The sequence below is a fragment of the Prionailurus bengalensis genome, chromosome E1 (genome assembly GCF_016509475.1).
Source record: "Prionailurus bengalensis isolate Pbe53 chromosome E1, Fcat_Pben_1.1_paternal_pri, whole genome shotgun sequence".
Classification (NCBI taxonomy): domain Eukaryota; kingdom Metazoa; phylum Chordata; class Mammalia; order Carnivora; family Felidae; genus Prionailurus; species Prionailurus bengalensis.
Genome location: NC_057347.1, coordinates 8,778,567 through 8,796,732, shown reverse-complemented (window position 1 = coordinate 8,796,732; position 18,166 = coordinate 8,778,567). Strand labels below are relative to the sequence as shown.

General features: G+C 40.7%; 1 protein-coding gene across 3 annotated transcripts in view; it reads left to right on the top strand.

Moving 5' to 3' along the window:
- The first annotated feature begins 250 nt into the window (after positions 1 to 250).
- The window catches only part of TEKT3 (tektin 3), a 36,532-nt gene continuing 18,616 nt past the window's right edge, over positions 251 to 18,166 (top strand). The window contains exons 1-3 of one of the 3 annotated variants that reach the window (XM_043583173.1): positions 251 to 333; positions 9,778 to 10,383; positions 13,480 to 13,563. In XM_043583173.1, coding sequence (XP_043439108.1) covers positions 9,805 to 10,383; positions 13,480 to 13,563 — 663 coding nt within the window. In that variant the 5' untranslated portion in view covers positions 251 to 333; positions 9,778 to 9,804. Of the gene's footprint in view, positions 334 to 690; positions 918 to 8,187; positions 8,343 to 9,777; positions 10,384 to 13,479; positions 13,564 to 18,166 lie in introns of those variants that run through there. The other 2 variants (XM_043583172.1, XM_043583174.1) reach the window with 2 other exon arrangements.

Here is an 18,166-nt window from a genome sequence, read left to right as displayed (position 1 = left end):
TGAAGAGTTCCGATTCAGGTGCCGCAGGAAAGGCGGGGAATCACCTTGGCCTCTCCGTTGAGTGGCGCTTCACCCGGTCACCCCCGGGACCCAGCAGGTCTCCCAGGGAGCCGTGGTTACTAGGCGCGAGAGCGTCCATGGCAACCGCCAGCCACAGGGTTCCTCCCGCGCCCGCCGCCCGCCCCTCCTCTTACGGGCCAATCAGCTCCCGGAGAGCCGGCAGGGGCGGCCGTTGAGTGGTCCGCGGGCGCTGACGTCACAGGTGGGAAAGGCGGGGCCAGGGCCGGACCGGTAGGGGTCCCAGCCCTCAAGAGCGGGACTGCGCGCCCACAGGTGAGTGGTCTCACCGGCTCCTGCGTGCCGCTGGGACGACCCCTCCAGGGTCCCCTTCCCCAGTGAGGCCCCAACGTCTGACCTCAGAATTGGGGGTGAAGTGGAAACCCTGGAATTCCTCTCCCCCACCTGCACCTCCCTGCTCCCACCCCTCAAAATAGAAACCGTCCAAACCCACTGGTACCCACTACCCAACCCCTACCCGGTGCCTTTGCAACTTACATTTCCCATGCTCTGCAAGGATTGAGGAGTTATTGCTAAATACGGAACCAGCAAAGGGGGCGTCCGACCCCCCCCCCCCCCCCCCCCCGCCCCTGTGCTCCCTCGTGTGATTTCTCAGTGCTGTGCTGTTCCACTGTCGCGCTGTGTCCTGCTTCATTAGCCGGGTTTCTAAGTGCCACCAAGGGGAGGGCCCTACAGACACCTGGCCGCTCAGAGAGGGTTCCTGAGGTTCCCATCAAGGCAGGTGTTCTCCCGCGGCCTGTGGCCATTTGTGTTCCTGCTCTGACCATGAAGCTCTTGTATTTTGACCGTTTAGACCAAGTCCCTTTATGTTTCCCCCCTGGATGCTTATAATGATGCAGGTAAGCATTTTAGAAATGGGTTAAAATTAGTTGTCTGGTCACTGTGAAAAAAGGCAAGCAAATTGTTTCACTACTAGGCAAAGTGTTTTTGGGGTTTCTGGTAAAATATTCTGCTGTTTCCTTTTTCTTTTTCTTTATTTATGTTTAACTGTTTATTTTGAGAGAGAGAGAGAGAGAGAGCATGAGCAGGGGAGGGGCAGAGAGAGAGAGAGGGAGAGAGAGAGAGAATCCCAAGCAAGCTGTGTGCTGTCACTGCAGAGCCGGATGTGGGACTCGATCCCCAGAACGGTGAAATCATGACCTGAGCCGAAAGCAAGAGTCGGCCTCTTAACCGACCCAACCACTCAGGCGCCCCAACTCTTTTCTTTTTAAAATGAAATATTTTCCGCAGTAGAGCATTCAAGCATCCATGCATCCATCATGAGGCCTCCCTCCTATGTACCCCCTTGGGAATCGCGTCCCCTCTTTTCCTTTCCTGTCTGGTTTCCACGGCTCCCAAATGCTGAGGTCAGACGTTGGGGCCTCACTGGGGAAGGGGACCCTGGAGGGGTCGTCCCAGCAGACGTACCTACCAGAATTTAGTGTTTACTTCTACTCTGTGTATTTTTATACCTTTACTACTTATGTATTTGTCCAAAAATGAACGTATAGCGTTGTTTTTCAAGTTTATATAATGGTGTCATGCTTTACCTGCTCTAGGTCATGCATTTTAACTGCCCTGTGATAATGCTTTATGAACTTCCTACTGATGATGTGTGCATGCTCCTGTTGATAGACTTTTCGACCGTTTGCTTTTAAAAATTGTTAGAAACATATTCTGGGACATTCTAATTGCGTACACACTCAACTTTCTCTAGGTATATATCAAAAAGTTGAATTGCTGAATGGGGAAGGTGCCTTTTCTTTTCTTTTTTCTTTTTGTTAAAGTATATTTTTATTTATGTTGAGAGAGAGAGAGAGAGAGACAGGGAGTGAGTGGGGGAAGGGCAGAGAGAGAGAGGGAGACAGAATCCCAAGCAGGCTCCACGCTGACAGTGCAGAGCCTGATGTGGGGCTTGAACTCACCAACTGTGAGATCATGACCTGAGCCGAAATCAAGAGTTGGACCCTTTAACTGGCCGAGCCACCCAGGCCCCAGGGGAAAGCACTTTTTCAACTTTACTAGAGACTGCCCCATAGCTCTCCAGTGTATGCTCACGTATATTTCCACTCTCGGTGACGGGAGTGCCTTATTCAACATTTTTTTTTTTTTTGGAAGAAAGAGATTATTTCGCTTTTCCTGCCTTCTTGTTTAACATCTGCTTAAAAAGAAACTGCTTTAATGCTGAAATCTGATACCATTTTTTAAAATTCTGCTGCTCATTAATGTATTGGGGGCAGTGTTTTCTTTGTGTTCCAGTTTGAAACTGGCAGTCATGAGACGGCTATGACCAAGGGGGCTAAGGGGGACTGTATGTGATTATTTCAAGCCTATCTTGGTCACTGAACTGAGGCAGAGTGTGAAGCATGTCATGGACACCCACTCTACTTGTCATATCTTCTGCAGAAGATGATCTATAGGTTTTTATACCTTAAAATATTTATGAGTTTAAAGTCTTCCCTAAATATGCTAATAAAATACGTTTATCCAACCGAAGGTCATCTTTTGGATTGTCAGCGGAGCCTCCCAGTACTTAACAATCTTTGTGTGATTGATTGTATTTTTGGCATGTTAATATTTATAGAAGACAATTATAGCATTTTTTCCCCAGTAGGTAAATAACTATTGCCTCCACATTAAATAAATATAGTCAAACACTGTATTTGACTTCATTTCTTAAAATGTTTTTCGGTCATGCCTAAAAGTATAATAAAAAAAAAAAAACAATCGCATAATTTAGGGTCTGAATTTTTCCACAGCTATTTTCGGTCATTTTTCCAAAGAATTTGCTCGGTTTACTTGCAAATAGGAGACATTTATAGCATCAGCTGATTATCTTAGTATGTGCTGCACGAGCCCTGTTAAGATGTGCCTGAGTTAGAATTTAGAGATTTAAATGTTGTCAAAGGCACATCATCAAAGTAAGCTATAGGCTTTTTAAAAACTGAGGTATTATTCCCTCCTTAAAAGTTTGGTAGAATGCATCAACAAATCCATCTAGGTATGAGGTTTTCTTTGAGGAAAGATTTTAAACTATAGATGGAGTTCCTTTAACTACCAGAGGGCTATTCAGGTGATCAGTTTCCTCTTTAGTTAGTTTTGGTTGTTTGTATGTTTAAAGAATTTTGTCCATTTCATCTCTGTTGCCAAATTCTTTGGCATAAAGTTGTTAGTAACATTGCTTTATTAATGGTCTAATGTGGGCAGGGTGTATGGCAATACCTCTTTTTCATTCTTGATATTGGTAATTTTTCATCTCTTTTTATCCTGATCAGTCTGGTGAGAGGTTTATCCATTTTATTGTTAGAATTTCACTGCTTTTGTTTTTCTGTTTGTCTGTTTTCTAGTTCATTGATTGTTCTCTTCTTATTATTTCTTTCCTTCTACTTTGGCTTTACTTTGCTTGCATCCTCCCCACCCCACTATTAAGAATAAAGTGGAGAGCACTGATTTTAGCTAATTCTTATTTTCTAGAATAATCACTGAAAAATCACTAAACACTGTTTAAGCTGAATCTCACAATTTTGATGTGCTCTGTTTTTATTCTCATTCAGTTCAAAATATTTTCTAGTTCCCCATGTGATTTCTTCACTGACCTAGAGGATAAGTAGAAGTGTGTTAATTTCCTACGATTTGAGAAATTTCCAAATATCTTTCTATTCTGGATTTCTAATTTAGTTTGATATGGTCAGAGAACATATTCTGTATCATTTCAGTATTTTATGTTAATTGAGAACTTGTTCAATGGTCAGTATATGGTCTACCTTGGTGAATATTCTGTGCATTTGGAAATAGTATGTAATCTGCTGTTTAAAGATATTTTTTCTTTCAGTTTTACTGAGCCAAATTGAAATAAATGTAGCACTATATAAGTTTAAGGTATACAGCATAATGTCTTAACTTACATGTGTTGTGAAATGATTACCACAATATTTGGCTAATATCTATCATCTCATATAGATACAAAGAATCTGCTGCTTTGAATGGTGTGTTCTATAGAGGCAAATTATGTCCAGTTACTTATACGGTCCAAATAACTTATTTATCAACCAATTTTCTATTTTTTCTAACAATTACTAACAGTTGAGTGTTGAAATATCTGACCATAGCTGTGGATCTATTTCTCATTTTAGTTCTGCCTGTTTCTGCTTTATGTGTTTAAAATTTTATTGATGGTTGCATAGACATTGAAGATCATTACATCTCTTTGATTAATCCTTTTCTCCTTATTTCTCTCTTTATTTGTGATAATATCTACTGTTCTGAAGTCTGCTTGGTTTGTTATTAATATAGCCACTTCAGAATTCTTTTGATTTGTGTTTACATTGCATCTTTTTCTATACTTTTATTTTTAACTTATCTGTGTTTTATATTTAAAGTGGTTTTTTTTTTGAGCAAGCATATAGTTCAATATTGCTTGATAAAAACCAGCTTAAGAAACTGTGCCTTTTAATTTGATTGTTTAAACTATTTATTGTGAATATAGTTATCAGTGTGGTGGGGTTTTTTGCTTACCATCTTGCTATTTGTTTTCTCTTTGTCTTATTTTTGTCTCTTTTCTCTTGGATTAATTATGCATCTTTTTAAGTCTTCCATTTCCCCCCTATCCTATTAGCTGATTAGTTTTAACTCTGTTCTATTTCTTTCTTAGAGAGTGTTCCAGGTCAGGACCCCTTTATACTCAAATAATCTCATGGTGAGGACCTCAAAGAGCTTTAGTTTATGTGGATCGCACCTATTTATATTTACTATATTAGAAATTAAATTGAAAAGTTAAAAATGTTATTAAAAAAATAAGTATACAACTCATTATAGAGTAACGTAAATAATATGTTTTATTAAAAAGCTATGTTTCTGGAACAAAGATCATCTGGTGAGAAGAGTAGCATTGTTTTACATTTTTGGCAAAGTTCTTTGATCTCTGTCTTAGAAGCTGGGTTCTCCTGTCTACTGTATTCAGTCTGTTGTGATATCACATATCACATCACTTCTGGAAAACTCCATTGTAAATCTTGTGAGAGAATGAGAGTGAAAAAAGAAAATAGCACCTGAGTATTTACTATGAAAACAATTTTGACCTTGTCATCCCTGAGAAAGTTTCAAGCAAGTCTGTGGGTTCTTGGGACATATCTTGGGAACTGATGCTCTAAATTTTACAATCTGTATCTTAAACTTATTGAAGTACATGTTTAAATAACATTATTCCATTTTAGTTATGACCCTTGCAATAAGACATTTCCATTTCAGCTCTCCATCATTTGTGCTATTATGACCATATAATTTACTTCTATTTTTGCTATAAGCCCCACAGTAATTTTTTGTTATTTCACTTTACACAACCATCTTTTAAAGAAATTTAAAAGTTACAAAAGGATCTCTTTTATATTAGCACACGTACTTACCATTTCCGATACTTTATTTCTTTGTGTAGATCCAAGTCTCTATCTGGTATCATTTCCTTTTGCCTGAGGAATTTCTTTTAACAGTTCTTTTGGTGCAGTTCTGCTGATGATCAATGCCCTTGGCTTTTGTTTTCATGGAAAAATTTTATTCCACCTTCATCTTTGAAGGATGCTTTCACTGGATATACAGTTGTAGGCCTACACTTTCTCCCAGCCACTTAAAGATGTTGTTTGATTGTCTTCTGGCTTGCATAGTTTTTGACAAGAATTTTGCACTAATGCTTACCTTTGTTCATGTCTTTGTAGTGTGTCTTTTTGCTCTGATTCGAGTTTTTCTCTTTATCGCTGATTTTCAGCAATTTGATTATGATGATCTTTGAGGTGATGGTGGGTGTGGCGATGATGATGGTAGTGTTGTGTGTGCATCTGTGTGCATGTGTATAGGGTATGTTTACCCTCTTGGAGTGTTTAGAGCTTCTTGGACCTGGGGATTTATAGTTTTCATCAAATTTGGAAAATATACAGCCATTATTTCTTCAAATATTTTTTCTGTCTCTCCTTTCTATATGACATTCCCAAGTACATGATTTAGTCTAACACTTGATGATATGCCTATGTTCCCGAAGATTCTCTCTCTCTCTCTCTCTTTTAAGTTAAAAAAGCCTGTACTTTGGTTTGATTAGATTTGAATTCACTAACTAGACTATGTCTAATTTGCTGTTAATCCCATCTAGTGGAATTTTTCAAGTATATACTGTATAAGAACGTATTTTATGTTTTATTCCTAAAGTTACATTTGGTTCTTTTAAAAATCCTCCAAGTCTCTCTTCATTATGTTCTTGTTTTCCTTTAACTACTTCCATGTTGTTTGCTTGTTCTACCACATCTTTCCTGTTGACTGATTTTTTTTTCCTAATCATATGTCACATTTTTCTGCTACTTGGCATGTTTGGTAATTTTGATTCAATGCTGGACATTGTTAGGTTACATACGTGAATGTCTTGATGTCATCAGGCAATCAAATTACTTGCAGATTAATTTGATCCCTTTGAGGCCTCTTTTTAAGCTTTGCTAGAATGACTCTTCAGTACTTTCATTCCAGAGATGGGTCAGCCTCATCTCTAACGTGTGACTCCTCGGGGTCTCCATGGAATGCTCCAGATTATCATCAGCAACTCTCCACTCTGATTGGTCTGAGTTCAAAATGTCTCTCCACCCTCTGTGATCTCTAGAAATTGTTCAGTAACAACCCTGGCATCCTTCTTTGCCAAAGTTTGTGGAGCGTCCCTTGATGTATGTACAGCCTGTTGCTCAGCAAAAACTCAAGCAGATGCCTACATTGACTTAGAGAGCTTGACTCATTCTGGAATCCTGCTTCACAACTTCCAGCTGTGTCAGCTTCTCAAAGTTCTGATCTCCTCCTCGACTCACACATGTTGACAGGCTCTGATCCATTGTCATCTGTTTTTCCCTTAATCTGGAAGTTGCCTCCAGGCAGAATGCCAGGACAATCAGAAGGTTTGCCTTATTTGTTTCTCTTCTTTCAGGAATCAGAGTCTCGTGCTGCTTATTGTCCAGTATCTGAAAACAGGTGTTTCATATATTTGGTCTAGTTTTTTAGATGTAAGAGCCTAAGTCTAGTCTTTATTACTCTATCATGGTTGGAGGCGAAAGTCTATTTTGAATTTTTAAATATTGCTTAGGCCATGACACTCTCAGTTTCTTTGACCAATAATGACTCGAAATAGAAGATGTTGCCATGCTGTCGTCTTTTGGTTGGTCCTCCTGAATGACTTTTGAGATCACTGACTGGAGCTAGAACTTCTGTTGTGTGACTGTATAGAACATTGTGTATCATGTAGAATATTGTGTCTCAGTGTGAAACCTACTGCCACCCACGAGGAGCTCTACATCTGTGAACATTAAACAACTGAGCTTTATGCATCAGATTCCAGATTTTTAAATTACGTCCCATCCCTAATTTAAAAATATAGCACTGGAAACATTTGTAAACTGTATTGAATTTCTTCATCCGTACGTCTCCTCTGGGATATGAACCTCAGCATTTCAAAAATTACCACTCAGAGTAGATGACTCATGGTTTGACAAACATGGGTTTAGATGCCTCAGGACCTCAACATAATAGGTGCTGGGCAAACATATGCGGTAATTCTATGCTTGGAATTCCTCGGTTGAAGGACCAAGGGAGTCGCTAGCTTTTATTGTCAAGAATTAAGAAAATCTAAGTAAGAGGGGTCCAGTGCCTGCTTGAAGCTTCTTGCTGAAGGAAAGATGACAAGATTATTTCTAGATTTGACTGGAGAAGAGTTTAGAACGGAAAGTAGCCATGGGGACCCGAAGGGCTCGAGTTGCTCTGAATTTGCTCTTCCGAAAAACGGCGTTTCGCTTTCAAACGGAGGTGAAGAGATGTGACTGATTATGAAGGTTTCTTTTTCACCATCATGCTGCTAGGCTTGGCCAGTACAAGGTGTTTGGGCACTGAGGGAGGGAAGAATTGGGAAAAAGTCAGGAAGGTAGGGTTGTGTGGGCCACCACCACTGGCGGTGGGCAGCTGTTTCACCACATATGGAACAAGTGCATTTTGATTTGACCACAATTCTACAAATAGATAATTTTGTGGTTTGGGGGCCAAAGGCCTCAAGACATAACTATTGAAATAATCATCAAATATTTTTTTTTTTCCCAAGACGGGTATGGAATTGGATCTGATTTATTTTCCCTTTTCAGTAAATGGGTCCATAGACACTGACCCCCAAGTAGAATGACATTTAGATGCTGGAAAGTATGTCACAGACTACGGCATCTTGCCTTTCTGGACTAATAACGATCAAAAGTTCCAAACAATAGAATGCTTTTCAAGGGGTAAGCAGGAGGAAGTGGAGCTCTATGTTCTAAGAGGGAGAGAAGTCAGAAACATATATTTTTAAACATGCGTGCTCTAAATGATACATAAAATGATTAAGGTAATTCAATATTTGTATTTAAAAAGCTGTGTTCAGCATCGGGCTCTGGGCTGATGGCTCAGAGCCTAGAACCTGCTTCCGATTCTTTGTCTCCCTCTCTTTCTGCCCCTCCCCCATTCATGCTCTGTCTCTCTCTGTCTCAAAAATAAATAAACGTTAAAAAAAAATTTAAAAAGCTCTGTTCGTATGTACAAATGGGATATAAGAAGATGCAGGTTTAAAGTAGCTTTAAAAACGATGCAGATGGTGGGGCGCCTGGGTGGCTCGGTCAGTTAAGCATCCGACTTCGGCTCAGGTCATGATCTCGCCATCCGTGAGTTCGAGCCCCGCGTCGGGCTCTGTGCTGACAGCTCAGAGCCTGGAGCCTGCTTCTGATTCTCTGTTTCCTTCTCTCTCTCTGCCCCTCCCCTGCTCACGCGCGTGCTCTCTCTCTCTCAAAAATAAACATTAAAAAAAAATGATACATATGTTGGCATATGAATAGGAAAAAATCTGGAAAGAAACAACTATTAATGAACCATTCAATGTCTACTTGGGGGGATGGATGGATATTTATCTTTTACTTTATATACTCTTTTGTATTGGTAGTTGAAAAAGCTAACATTTATCGAACATTGAATTTGTGCCCAGAACTGTGCTAAGCAATCCAAATACTTACCATTGTCTTGCTTGGTCTTCACAATTGCCCTAGAATGTCTATACTGGAGGTGCCTTGAGGTGGCAAGTTGCCAGGAAAAGGGAGCTAGGCACCTGCCTTGAGCTGTGTTTGCAAAGCAAGCACACGGTTGTTACCCAAACCGTGTGCTCATTTAGGATCGCTTGGTGTGAGGGATTCTGCCAGGCAACCCGTTTTTATTAACACCTCTCCTAACAGTCCAGAGAATTAAGTGCTATTATTATTCCCAATTTAGAGATGAGGAAATTGAGGCACAGCGAGTTTAAGTAACTTGCCCAGTGCCTCACAGCTAGCAAATAGCAGAGCCAAGATTTGAATCCCTGTCTGTTAAAATGCGTATTTCAGGCTCTTCATGTAGATTTGTTACAAGATAATAAATTTAAATCATAATTAAAAAAAAAATTCAGAAACTCAGATGGCTTATCTAAAAACTGTGATTTTAGTGTATTCTAGAAACAGAGATGGGAAAAAATCCTTTTGGAGCATATTATCGCCAGTAAAGGTGGCTGTCGAATTAGAACAGACACCTAATATGTGAGGGAGCACTGCTACTAAAACTAAGCCAAATGTGGCTTTTAATTTTTAAATTTTCACCAAAGAAAATGAATTTATGTGACTGTCTATTTTTATGCTACCCCCCCCCCCGCCCTTTAAACAGGAGAGATTTACAAACTGTCTGAGCATCATGGAGCCTCTAGGTTCTATGTTAACGGCAACTTACGCCCACCCTAAACCAACACCAACCAATTTTCTACCAGCCGTCAGTACTCTGGCATCCAGCTACAGGGACCGCTTCCCCCACAACAATGTGACCCATCCCTTGAGCCTTCCTTGGAGGCCAAGCACGTACTACAAAGTAGCCTCCAACTCACCAACCTTGGGCCCGTACTGCACCAGATCTCAGAAGGTGTGCGACAATACCATGCTTCCCTTTGTTTCCAACCGAACCACTCTCTTCACAAGGTATACTCCTGACGACTGGTATAGGTCCAATCTGACCAACTATCTCGAATCCGACACTTCCCGACATAATTCCGAGAGGCTAAGGGTAGATACGTCTCGCCTGATTCAAGACAAGTATCAACACACAAGAAAAACTCAGGCAGACTCCACGCAAAATTTGGGAGAGCGAGTCAATGACATAGGATTTTGGAAATCTGAGATCACTCATGAGTTGGACGCAATGATTGGAGAGACAAATGCACTCACTGATGTTAAGAAAAAATTGGAGAGGGCCTTGATGGAGACAGAAGCCCCTCTTCAGGTAAATATAAGACCTTTTGATGAAAAAACACTATGTATTTATATGATTGTAACCCACTGGTTGAATTACTGAGGTTATTACCTATTATGTTTTCCTTCACCTGTAGAAGCCAACCTCCCATCAATGCATCTGTAATTAATTTCACCATTGGTAAAACCGTTACGAGTTTCATACAGAACAGCCATTTAGATAGAAAGAATTCTGAATGCAAAGCAAAGGAGGCTAACTAGAGACATATTCTTTTTTTTTTTTTTTTTTTTTTAATTTTTGAGGGAGAGAGAGTGAACGTGAGCAGGGGAGGGGCAGACAGAGGGAGACAGAGAATCCCAAGCAGGCTCTACACCATCAGTGCAGAGCCCTACTCAAGACTCAAACTCACGAACCATGAGATCATGACCTGAGCCGAAATCAAGAGTCGACACGTGACCGACTGAGCCACCCAGGCGCCCTGAGGGACATTCTTAAGACACACAACGTTTTATGGTGAGAATGCCATCTTCCCATCTATTAAATAGGCTGCTTGGTCATTGCTGTCCCATTATTTGAGGAAAAAAAGTACCGTTCTTTCAATCTGTCTCGTGAAAGGCCTCCCGTGCGTATGCTGATTCCTTTTGAGGGCACAGTGAAATGTTCAAGACCATCTTAGGAGATAGAATGAGTTTGACTGAATAGAGAAATGGGCCTGAAGTCAAGCCAGTTCTGGTGATCGTGGGGGCAGCATTTTAATTTGTTGCTGGCCTCTGGTTACCTCTCACCCCCGAATGTGTGATGGGGGGGCCCCTTCCAAGCTCATTCTATGCCCCCCCCCAACCATTGAAAGAAGACATTCTGTATTTGAAGATGCGTAAGTTACAGAAATTATTTCTGGAGGTGTATATATACTGATGAAGCTAACACCATTTTTCTTCACACTTGTATGACTCATTTCCCATGTGATGAGCATTTGCAGGAGGTCTTTGTTATGACATCTCCTTAGAGAATTAAGGAGCCAGAAGTCTAGTGGGTTGAAGAATTTGTTGGAGACCTCTTCACATTGTTACTTCTTATCTTGCCCCCCCTCTCCCCGGTACCCCCACCAAACACAAGTACGCACAAACACGCACAACCACCAGAAATCCCAAGAAAGAGTGACGGTGCACGAACGATGTCCTTTTAAATTCACTTGTCATGAAATGTTTTTTGAAGGTCGGAAGCCCTTCCATACTTTCTTCATGCTCTGGCTCATTTTGAGGATTCCTGGTCTGTTCTGCATCCCACCTGACCTTCAGAGTATCCTTGAAGTGACAGCCACTTACGCTCTGAATTTCCAGAGCACATTCAGTTTCTTCCTTTCAGTAGTAATCCTTTCAGTGAGATGGGCCTAATTTGAATATTTTTTTTTTATACAATTTTTGTCCGGATGTTCCTGTGTGCTAGAACGTTTACTATCAGCACAGTGTGAGAAGGTCTTGATTAAGATTAGTGTTTGCTGGGCGTCCGACTTGGGCTCACATCATGATCTCACAGTTCGTGGGTTCGAGCCCCGCGTCGGGCTCTGTGCTGACAGCTCAGAGCCTGGAGCCTGCCTCAGATTCTGTGTCTCCCTCTCTCTCTGCCCCTCCCCTGCTCGTGCTCTCTGTCCCTTTCTCAAAAATAAAAAACATTAAGAAAAATTTAAGATTAGAGTTAGTCACATGAACAGGTACATCTCAGAAGGGAAAACACAGATGATCAACTAATATGAGCAAAAAAGTTGGGGCGCCTGGGTGGCTCAGTCGGTTGAGCGTCCGACTTCGGCTCACGTCATGATCTCACAGTCCGTGAGTTCGAGCCCCGCGTCAGGCTCTGGGCTGACAGCTCCCTAATAGACTGTGGGTTAGTAGAAACTTACGAAAAGCAGGTTAGTGATACACATTAGAGTCATCAGCGTTCCTCTCAACCCCTTAATCCATCTTCTAGTAAATGTGACTTTTCCTATTAAAAAATATACATTCACTGAAAGATTTTGTTCAGTGACACTATGTCCAGATTACAGTATACATGCTATTATATTTTATGCTTAAAAGATTAAGATTATACAGTTGTTCCATGTCAAGAAATAGTCTTTGGAAAAGAGTATTTTAACATTTACATAATGTTCTTTCATACATAATTTATTGTTAGCAATCCAAGCTGTTTTCCACTGGAGTCATTAACCTACTTTGTCTCGAAGAATATTTTATGACCGGAGCCTACCATTTAATGTCAATCCTAAAAAGCATACTCTAAAATTGTAAGGACATTATAACCTTTTTTAAAAAATTGTTTTTAAACTTTTATTCAGTTTTCAGAGACAGAGAGAGACAGACTGTGAACGGGGGAGGGGCAGAAAGAGAGGGAGACAGAATCCGAAGCAGGCTCCGGGCTCCGAGCTGTCAGCTCGGAGCCCGATGCGGGGCTCGAACTCACAAGTGATGAGATTGTGACCTGAGCCGAAGTCGGACGCTTAACTGACGAAGCCACCCAGGTGCCTCATAACCTTTTTTTTTTTTTTAATTAAAAACAACAAATGAAACAGTGATAGGAATATAGCTAGACCATTTTCTACTTTTCTATATTTTTTCTCTTTAATGGACAAGGCACGTTATTTTCGTAATTAGGAAACAATAAATGGAACTTGAAAAATAATCATTAAGATTTTTGGCTACACAAATATTTTGGCATCTTTAAAGGTAATAATTTGTTTCTTCCTCACCCTCAGTCGAAAATATGTGGAAATACTATCTTGAAAACTATGTTTCAGGTTGTCGAACTATTTCTGTAGAAGACTTAATGCTAAGTAGTTTTCTCAGATGCTAATTTGTGGGAATCATGTAAATGTCATGTGCTTTATTTTGTCAACTTTCCAAATTAGAGTTTTTTTCACACTGATGTGAAGAGCTAACTCTATCTCTTAACTAGCAGTAGGGAGTTTCTTAGTTGTCATGGTGGGTCTCATACTAGATTTCCAAGAAAATGGCTTGAAAAATTGGTATTGGGAGTATCCACTGACTTGTTTTAGAAATAGGTCCTTAGAGCTGCTGGTCACTCATTTTAGTCAGTTTGGATTAGTTCTTTCTGTTCTTTGTGTATCTGTAGGTAGCCCGAGAATGTCTATTTCATCGAGAGAAGAGAATGGGAATTGATCTGGTTCATGACGATGTGGAAATCCAACTACTGACGGTAAATATGGGGGAAATGCACCAGTAAGGAGAAATGTAGTTGTAAACATGTCCTTAATGTATAGAAGCAAACAAAAAATGATATTACATGAAGCCATTTATAAGTAAGAAATTATAGTATCCAAATGTTTATAGCATTTACAAAAGACACCGTTTTTTTTTTTTGGTTATACATGTAATAGATGTTCATTATATGTTCATTAGATGTTCAATAGATGTAAGAGAGTTTGAAAGATACAGTATAGGATAAAGAAAGATAAAAAAAATCATCTGAAGTTCAGCCGGACAGAAATCACCTTTAATTTTGGAGAATTTCAGTTCATCCAGAGAATTTCAGAGAATTTCTTTTTGTTAGTCGTACTGAGACAGCACCCAACTTAAAGACACACAAACAGGTCTTCAAGATTCGAATGATACTGTGTACACAATTTGAATTGTGGTGCGTTGTTTTTCTGGATAACTGCTCAATGATGTTTATTCTTAGATATGGTTGTAGGGAAGGCACCGCCGTTCTTTTTAAAGACTTAATTTTTTAAGAGCAGTTTGAGGTTCACAGCAAAATTGAGGGCAAGGCGTAGAGATATCTCAGTTAGCTCCTGTCCCCATCCGGGCACAGCCTCCGCCCATTACTAACACCCCCCCACCAGAGTGGTACCTTTGTTACAATTGACAAACCTACACTGGTCCATCATTAACATCCAAAGTCCAGTTTTATCCTTAGGGTTCACTCTTGGTGGTGTAGATTCCGTGGGTTTGGACAAAGGTATCATAACATATCCATCATTGATGTATATGGTATTTTCACTTCCCTAAGACTCCTGTGTGCTCTGCCTAGTTATCCTTCCCTTCCCAAAGTGCTTTATTTAATTAAGAATTCTATTGGGGTCATTTTCCCATAGCATTAGATATACATGAAGGTGTGATTTCAAGGGTTGCATTGGGTTCCACAATGTCAAGGTGCTATCATTAAAAAAAAAAAAAAATCAATCCTCTCTTTTTGAATAGTGAAGTTGTCACCCTTTCTCACTCCCCCCCATTTTTTTGCTATTTTAATAACACTGCAGTGTACAAAAATACTATTATTGATAACTGTATTTTTTCTGATTATTTCCTTAGAACACATTTCAAGAGACGTAATCGATGTGTTAAAAGGCATATGCATTTGGGAAGTTTTGATATATAGCCAAGTTGCCATCTAGAAGCTGAGATATATATATATATATACATATATATATATATATTCCAAACCTTATATATATATTTCAATATATATATATTCATATATAATATATATATATTCCAAACCTTATATATATATTTCAATATATGTATTCATATATATAATATATATATTCCAAACCTTATATATGTATTTCAAAATATATATTCATAAATATATTCCAAACCTTATATATATATTTCAAAATATATATTCATATATATATATATATAATATATATATATTCCAAACCTTCCACCAATTAAATGTGATTTAGTTCTGAGTTCTTTGGCCTTCACTTCCTAGACTTACCCCCAGAAGATCTCTGCTATTCCTTTAGATGTCAGCCACGATGTGCCTCGAGCCCTTCCTTGTCTTTTTTTTGGCCAGATTCTCTATTATGTCTTAGTCCTGTGTCCCTAAGTCCCAGAAATGTATTTCTGTTGGGGTTATAACCCTGTCACCCCTCCCCCACCTCTTTTTTTGGCTCCTATTTATGAAGCTTAAAAGTGTTCTTTTCTTCTACCCTGATGCCTCCAGCCTTTCCCTTCCTAGTTTCGGTGCCACGGTTCTCCAGGCACGGTGTCATTGCTTGACCGTCTTCACCCTTTGTAGTCAGTCTGTAGCTCTTGTAAATTATTCCTCTGATTTGATTCCCAGCCCCCTCCTTCCCATTCCGTTCTCCCTACTGGTCCTCCTTCCTAGCTGGTTTATGCAGAATCCCCAAATATCTTCCCCTCGCTCGGATCCATACTACCCATGATCACCAGAGGTTCTGTCCACTAAAAATCTCTTCCCGGACTCCCGAATCTCTAGGACCTTCCATTGTCTGGCTCTTACGCCTTCTCCCTCTCATTTCCTACTCTGACCTGCTGAATTTCTGCCGCAGGCAATCGGTTCACTATCCCTGAACCAGCTTGGCTGGCCTTTCCGTGACTGGTCCTTGGTAAAAGATGAATCCTTGGTAAGAAGGGCAATTGGACTAGCTAACAGCCTGGCCATCAGTAATGGCATCCTCGCAAGTTATCAGGGTTCCTTTTAACAGTGTATTAAATTATTTTTAGTGATCTCTTGCCGTGAAGGGTCGTAAGCAGAAGACTGTCCCTGGCTCTTCTGCTTTTCTTCACTGCCTGATTCTCTGAAAGAAATATGAGTGGAAATGAGAAACTCAGGGAAATTTGGCCACTACAGAGAGACCACACAATCTACTTTGCAAAAGCCACAGACCCCAACTGCTGCACACGAGTGATCAGGAATAGAGTATCCTGAATATATAGTAGAGTCACAAGTCCCTTCCCAGTTCGAGAACGATAATGTTGTCTAGACCAGTAGCAGAGGCTGCTTTATATCCAGATAACGAAATCTGCAGCTAGAACAATGGTTCATCAGTTGAGGGGTACCTTGGTCATTGCCATTCGAGTAACGAGGGCACCCATATCTTACTCCAAGTGGTAATATTAGCGTATCTTCTCTTTTTACCAGCACGACTCTACCTTTTTAGAATAATTAAATAAGCCCTGGCAAAGACAAGAAGTAGTCTTAAAAGGCCTGCTTTTCGCGAAGGCGGGTGCCTCGACATATTTTCTCGTGAATTCTGTTGACTCTGACTCACATTCAATCAGTGATAGCCATCAAATTCTTCCAGAATGGCTTCTCTTGGGGAACCGATCAGGGTACCATCTTTTTGGTCCTCCCAGGCCAGGCTAACTCCTTGACCTAGTTAAAGCCAAATGAACCTTTGAGTACCTATTAATATACAAACTAACACTGGGGACAGTTCCAAAGGTCTTTGGTTTTAGGCATTCTCTATTCCATGAACCCTTCCCCCCCCCCCCCAGCCACCCTCTCTCTCTCCTTATGCCCCTCTCCCCTGCTTGTGTGCTGTCTTCTCTGTCTAAGGGGAAAAAATGGCCGCCCAGGTGGCTCAGTCGGCTGAACGTCTGACTTTGGCTCAGGTCACAATCTCACGGTTCGTGAGTTCGAACCCCACGTCGGGCTCTGTGCTGACAGCTTGGAGCCTGGAGCCTGGAGCCTGCTTCAGATTCTGGGTCTCCCTCTCTCTCTGCCCTTCCCCTACTTGCCCTCTCTTTCCCTCTCTCTCTCTCTCTCTCTCTGTCAAAAATAAATAAACATTAAAAAAAAGAATAAGAAGACTATATAGTTGAGTAGTAACTGATATTGGAGTGAAGAAGGCCTTTCTAGTCAAATTAATGAAGGCAGGGACCAAAAGGGGATATTTAATAGATTTGACATTATAGAAATCACGACTGTCTATGTATTGGAACCACTCTGCGAAAATACAAAGGCAAGGGACAAACTGGTTAAAAATATACGTATATTTTAATACTACATGTATTTATGTATACAGTTATGACTTCTGTGATGGGAAAGGATTGCATTTTAAATATATAAATTAATAAGAAAAAAAGCCCCAGAAAAAGTGGAGACACAGGTGGTTCACAAAAGAAGAAAGCCGAACGATGAGCAAACGTGAGTCAAACTATTAATTTCATCACGTTTGCTGTTTGGGGGAGGGGTCCTGTCGCCCCGGGAACAATGGAGAGGATCTGGTGGGGACCGCGTTACAGGTGAGGTAATGAGGTGTACCCTCACTTGTGGTTATACAGGGGCACGGCTTCTGTGAAGGGCAGTTGGGCTGTATTTGTCAAAACCTCGACAAAAGGCATACCCTTTGGTGGTGTCCAAATATTGACTGAGGGTGTTCATCACGGTATTGTTTAATGTCATCGGGGAATGTTAAAGGTTCAAATGAAAAGGCAGGCCACAAACAAGTGCGTGTAGTGTGATCACTCTGTGCTTGAAGTAGTGGCAACAATGACCATGGGCGCTTTTGAAATGTCTTCTCTCTCTCTTCTTTTTTCTTTAGTGTTTTTTTTTTTAAATTTATTTCTGAGACAGAGAGAGACAGAGCCTGAGTGGGGGAGGGGCAGAGAGAGAGAGAGAGAGACTCAGAATCCGAAGCAGGCTCTGGGCTCTGAGCCATCAGCACAGAGCCCGACACGAGGCTTGAACTCACAAACCGTGAGATCATGACCTGAGCTGAAGTCGGGTGCTTAACAGACTGAGCCACCCAGGCGCCCCTGAAATGTCTTCTTGCTGCCATCTTGGGTTTCTGGGTTTTCTTATGTGAACACGATCTTCAGAGGGAAGCGAGACATGTTTATTTAAAACATCTGTGATACTCAGGCTCTGGGCTGATGGCTCAGAGCCTGGAGCCTGTTTCCGATTCTGTATCTCCTTCTCTCTCTGCCCCTCCCCCGTTCATGCTCTGTCTCTCTCTGTCCCAAAAAAAAAAAAAAAAAAAAAAAACAAAACAAAAAAAAAAACATCTGTGATACAACACATGCTATGTAATAGTGCATGT